The 6,284-nt window shown below is 36.8% G+C and overlaps 1 protein-coding gene across 20 annotated transcripts in view; it reads left to right on the top strand.

Moving 5' to 3' along the window:
* Positions 1 to 6,284, top strand: part of LOC103480667 (adhesion G protein-coupled receptor L3) — a 275,299-nt gene that overhangs the window by 248,138 nt on the left and 20,877 nt on the right. For all 20 annotated transcript variants that reach the window (XM_017310504.1, XM_008435707.2, XM_017310506.1 and 17 more), the window contains one exon: positions 87 to 178. In XM_017310504.1, the coding sequence (XP_017165993.1) occupies positions 87 to 178 (92 nt within the window). The remainder of the gene's footprint in view (positions 1 to 86; positions 179 to 6,284) is intronic.

Below are 6,284 nucleotides of genomic sequence, written 5' to 3'. Positions count from 1 at the left end.
ACACACACACACACACACACACACACACACACACACACACACACACACACCACCACCTCACCTTTCTTTCTCTTATTCTCTTCTAGCTCAACGTGATCTTCCTGGGCATCGCTCTCTACAAGATGTTCCATCACACAGCCATTCTGAAACCAGACTCCGGTTGCCTGGACAACATCAAGTAAGAGCACTCCGATCGCTCAGATATCCATTAAAGTCACCCCAGAAATAGCACCTTGTGCTTGTGCGCCATTGTTGCAGAGTGAAAGAACGCTTCGCTGTGAAGGCTGGGACCTTGCTCCTACTAAACTCCGCCTTTCACAGCTAAATTGTGTTGAGTGTGAGCCGACATTCTTCGCTTTTCAATGAACTTTTAGACACAAACCCGTGTTTCCAAGGTCAGCTTCCTTTGTCACAGGGTTCCTGCACAGTCTGGAATAGCTTGGAGTTTGACTTTGGTATTTATCAGGTCTGGATAAGTAGGGGGGGATAAAGAAAGCAAGAGTTCTGAGTAATATTTTTATTTCTAGACTTTATTCCTATTCCCATTGTGTCAGTTTTAAGTTCCCTACCCTCTTCATGTCCTTAATTTAACCTTTGGTTCCTACCTCTCCCCTCAATGAATGCTCTTGCCTTTTGGTGGTTTTATTTCTTATTTGTGTACTTTTTTCCTTCCTTGTGTCCTTTCCTTTCTCGATTCTTATGCTCTACATCCTTTCTTTATGTTATGACTTCCTTCTTCACTTTATTTCTTTTCTTGTGCCCGTCGTTTATATTGGTTCATTGGTTTATTTTTTTCCTTTTGTGTGTCCTTCTCTCTCTCTAAGTCCAAGTATTTTCTTTGTTATTCTTTCCCCTCTACCTTGCGTCATTCCTGCCTTTTTCGTTTCCTTCCTTGTTCCTCAAACTTTTTAAATAGTTACTGAGTTTCTTTTTTTCCCAACCTTCAGTCCTTTCTTCCCTGGCTCCATCCATTTTGTGACCAATATTCTTCCCGTCTTTGTTTCCTTCTGTTCTTCCTTCTTGTCTCCCAGGCACCTTTTTTTTCAGGTTAAGTAGTTGTCTCTTTCCTTTAAATGTATTTTTTCTTCTTTATCTCCTTTCTTATCTCTGTCCTTTCTCCATCTTTCGTTCCTTTCCTTTCTTACGTCTGTTCTTCATTCTCCATTGTGTCCAACGGGGCTTGTGTTCTTCCTTTATTGTTTCCTCTTTGTTTTCTATCTCCGTCAACTTCTCTTGTCCTTCCATGCTTCACTCTTTTTCTTTCCTTCCTTGTTTTCAAACATCCACGTTTCCTTTCCTCACCTCCTATATTTGTTCCTCCATTTATTTATTTCCTTTCTTTCTTGCCTTCCATTCAGACTCATTAGTCTCTCTGCAGGTTCCGTATTTCAAGCTGCATTAACATTTTCTTAATTTTCTGTGTAATCTTTGCCATTTTATGTATAAAAAAATTGTAGGATTATTGCATGAATAATGTGCAGAAGCCTTGCCTCAGCCCTCTTTGATGGTTTCAAATCATTATTAAAAGCACTTAAGTTGCGAACATCCAGCCTGAGGGTAGGGGGAGCCTTTTCTGCTGAGGTAAGCACCTCTTATTATGTTTAAAGGTTATGTCAGCCCAGGTTAAAATCAAACAGGTATTGTGTTGCATCTCCATCATTATCTAAATAGGAAGCTTGGAGAAAAAAAAAAAAGGCCTGTAGACAATCTAAAAGAGGTAACCTCGTGTTATCTAGGTGGCAACACCGAGCAGATGAATATTCATAATGTCTAGGTTTTTAAACCTATGCCTGCTTGTTGTCAGATAAAATGAAACCTTGAGGGAATAGAAAATGCAAACTTTGAAAACTCGCCACTTAACAATATAATGGAAGAAATAAGTCGACTTCTGTGAGCAGAATAACATTTAAAGGCGCTGTGAGGGGGGAAAAAATGTGGCTGCAGGATGATGCAGCACTTTCTGATGTCAGGACAGGCTTTTCCTGCATATGGTTTTAATGTTGTTTTGCTGCCTCTCTGTTGAGATAGATGCTTGCTGGGTATTTTATGCAGGTTCTTTTTCACATTTTTAAGCCACTTTGGACACATTAGTCCACCTTATGGCTGGTATTTTGGCTGTATTTATGTGGCATCACGTAGCTGCGACGGTCTTTACAAAATGACCGTTGTCTGCCCTGCACTTTTTTGATGCATGTACATGCATGAGCAATATATATACATATATATTATATAATATAGTATATATTACAATATATTAATATTAATTAATATATATTATATTATTATAGAATAAGAATAATAAGAATAATATATTGTAGAATTATAGAATTATTATATTATTATATATATAAATAAATAATATATTATATTATACATATTCAAAGAGAAACCACAAGCATTCACTAAAAATTGCTAAATTGAAACAAACAAAAAGGAGGGGTGGATAAATAAAATTTGATACAAACAGCTGGTGTTCAAGTCAGAGTTTTATGTACTTAATGGTGTGAATCTATCGGGAAAACCAATGAATTTTAAAATCAAGAATTGTTTCTGTATTCAACCAATATGTGGTTTAATGCACCAGGGCAAGTTGTAGAAAAACCACATAGTAACCATCAGCAAGGTTGTGTTATAATTTTGACTAAATATTTGATCACGCTTTGTTGATATTGTGGCTTTGGCGAGGAACTCTCTAAGCTTGATGCTAACCTGCTAAGTACACTTGTCAATGGCTTCATGGTTTCTAAGCTGTTGATTTGAGGTAAAGTAAAAAAAAACTGGAGATCCCCTACTCTACTCTAGTATTCTGTCTACCTGAGGTGCCCATGCAATTTTCAGTGGTACAGGTCGACTGTATGATGTTCCCTCCTGTTTTCTTGATAGTAGCACAGTGCTAGTAGCATCCAAAGCTCCACCTTGTCTCTCCCAAACACAGTTCTCAAATAATTCGATCCTCGCCTTTTTTGCATTTGCAGGCGGTGGAGAAACGTTTGGCTTGTACATGTACGCAGCTGCATGCCCATTTTTGAGCAGAAAATATTCTTAGATAATTTGTAGCACACACTCAGTTCATAGGAATTTTTTGGCAGATATTTCTTTTAACCTGAGGGCGACAGTTTATAAACCTGGTTACACATGTGAGTAACTTGTACTTGCACATAATTATTTGAACTTAAGATCTTGGCAGTTGTTTAGTGAATGCATCAAAAGAACTCTAAATGTACAGTTCTTCTTAGATGCTCAATAACTTCTGCAGATTTCCTGCTGTTCTGAGTTTTGGTTAATTTATCACATACTACCTAATAAGATATTACACATATGCAAAGAGAAACCACAGGCGTTCACTAAAAATTGCTAAATTGAAACGAGCAAGACTCTTCTTGTCACCCTAAGAACCTTCAGAACCATCTATTTAAATATTTGGGAAAGTATTTTTATGTTTTTAAGCCTGTGTATCTTATATTTTTAAAGGTTTTATCGTCATTTTAGTGTGTTAAAAGACCAGCGAAAAGCCCAGAAGGAATGAGGAATTGGAAGTGTCTGTGAGCTTTCCGATCAGAACCATCTTTTAAGGCAACAAAAAAAAATGGTATAATTTAAACATACCGAGTTATTTTCATAGAGAACGCAATTTTACATTTCCGGGAACTACACACCATTATTCCCACAGAGTTGTCTGGTCTGGTAACTCTTAAACACCTCATGAAAACCAAACTGAAGCAACAATACTTTGCCACATTGTTAATTCAAGCTAGACTCGACTCCTGCAGTGACTACATAATGTAATACTTACACAGTCACAAGACTACTGTTTAGTATTCATTCTCATAAATTTTCCCTCACACTCTGCACCCCCCGCTGTACTATTTTCTAGCAGTTCTATGCAAACCGTGTTAAGGCTGCGAGAGCCGTTTTCACCAGCACTTATGTTTACAAGAGACTTGAACTAATAGATTATCAAATAAAAACACTTCTGTCACATTTCGGCACAGACACGTAGTTACAAATACACTACATGTAGTCGTAAAAGCCTCTTCCAAATTCAAACCACCAGCCCTCTGCGTCAGCAACTTTTACTGCTCTTCTAAATTGAGTCCCAAAAGTGCTGCATTAAAATGTTGTTATTTTTCCTATTATGATTGGAATTAAACTGGAGATAGATACATTTAACAAATGCGTGTATCTATTAATATGTAAATGTAGAGGGTCATTTATGATCTTTATAATTACATTTACAATAAATTCATTGCAATTTAAACTTGTTTTATATTAGATTCACTCATAATTACTTCAGCATTTATTAAATGATTTCATGGTTCCTTCATCATTACGGCTCATCAAATAGAGCCGAACAAGCATCTAATCAGCACAGAAAGTCAACTTCTGATTGGCTTCAATAGGCTACAGCAGTATTAGCACCACTTACTTATGTTGAAGCATCACAGACAAAATACATGTGCAAGTTGCTGCTGCAAGAAACCAAGAGATAATAAAGAAGAAAAATACTGTTTCTGTGAACAGTGTTTAATTCATGACATAGTTCCCCAGTTACGTAATCATCATTTTACGTGTGTTTTGTGTCAAATTCTAATAAATTAACCCAAGTATTTAATTTATTCGTTGAACTGTGGCCCGTTTGGATTTTCATGCATCTTTATAAAGTTTCCTTCTTGGAGCAAAGGATAATATAATGTTAAGTTGTCAGGGTTTTTTTCTTTTTTTTCCAAAAAGAAATATTGACATTTTCTGGTTTTGCTGTCCTGTGATTTATAACTCTACACCCTCCTAAATGTAACAAGCAGCTGACCTCCTGACTCCCAAGTTGTTCTGTTTTCAAAAGACACCGATGTTTTATGTGTCCGCTAAGAAACAGCTTGATTGTGCAGAGCTCTGTGTCAGTGCTCATTCATCTTTGTGTTGTTTTTGAGGTATCACCGAAACCGCAACTGCCCGAAAACTGGTCTGAATGTCGTTGGCTGTGTTGTCAGAACTAGTACTTTATCGCAAAAAGAACTAAGCTGAAAACCTAGTTTCCAACTTAGTTCCACTGTAAGCATTAACAACCTCTATGTGTCATTGTTTCACTTTACAGATACATTTTTGCACCGTGCCTCTCTTCCAATGACAAGTTGAGCTGGTTTCACTTGATCAATAAGGCGACACTGGTTAATTCTGTCAGTTTAGTTCTTTTTTCGTACAAATCGTGTCTTCTTTTGTTTTATCCGTCTGCCATTTTGTTCCTCTTTAGGGTTTGATGTCAAGTTTTCTGCTCTTATTTCATCATTCTGGCTTTTTTTTTATTTAATATGAAAATGTTCTCATTCAATGTGTTTGTGTTTATTCCTGCTTGTTTCACTGCCTTTGATTAGCACGTACAGTGCGCCCTGCAATTTTGTTCTTGTTTATCTTTAACTTGTTTTTCTGTTCTTCATTTCACTATTTTCCCCTCTTCATTTTAGATACCGTTATTATGATGGATGTGTTATTGTAGAGTGGCACTGGTAAGATGCAGCATTACTTGGTGCAGGGTGGAAAGTAGAATTGATTCTGTGTTTTATGTTTTTGCTCCCCGTTCACTTCCCATCTCGGAGACAGAGACTGACCTGGTATTCATCCATTGCTGCGTGTTGAAATAATTTATTATAGTCTCATTTTGTGCAGGTAAAAAAAAACCTGGCATGTCCACAGCACTGTGCAAGCTTTAAGAGATTTGCACTAGCTCTATATTTAGCAACATGATATACCAAATATTTACAGGTAGAAATTTATAAAATGCTTGTGCAAAGACTAAACAAATCTGCCTTTAAAAACATTGAAACAGGCTCAATTTTTGACGACTAGCCCATTAATCAAACCTTTGGTTAATAACTGGTATCCTGTTGGACTAATTGTTGCTCTTTTGTCTTCTGCGCAATAGTTTCTAAAATGGCTATTCAGATTTATTAGCAAGAGAAATCAAATTGTGCTCTAATACATGAATACTGTGTGACTCTGGCAGGAACAGAACTTCTGCAAATTAGGTCATTTGGTTTGAAACAGGTAATAATGCCACTGTTTAAAGTAGTCCCCTTGCTTACATTTGCTCATTTTTGATCATTTTGTTCACCAACTGGAACAGTAACATGTTTTTCTCAGATGAAAGCACACTGTTGCAGCCATTAGGAGTTGATATCTCATGCCACTATATTTAGGGGGAGCTTTGATTTCTGTGGTATCCAACACCGAGGTCATTACTTGCAAGCATTTCTAAAAGAAACAAAAACAAGCGATTAAAAAAAAAAATC

This window comes from Poecilia reticulata, linkage group LG18, assembly GCF_000633615.1.
Source record: "Poecilia reticulata strain Guanapo linkage group LG18, Guppy_female_1.0+MT, whole genome shotgun sequence".
In the NCBI taxonomy this organism is placed as follows: domain Eukaryota; kingdom Metazoa; phylum Chordata; class Actinopteri; order Cyprinodontiformes; family Poeciliidae; genus Poecilia; species Poecilia reticulata.
Note: the sequence above shows the minus strand (reverse complement) of the source record. Positions and strands in the feature narration are given on the sequence as shown.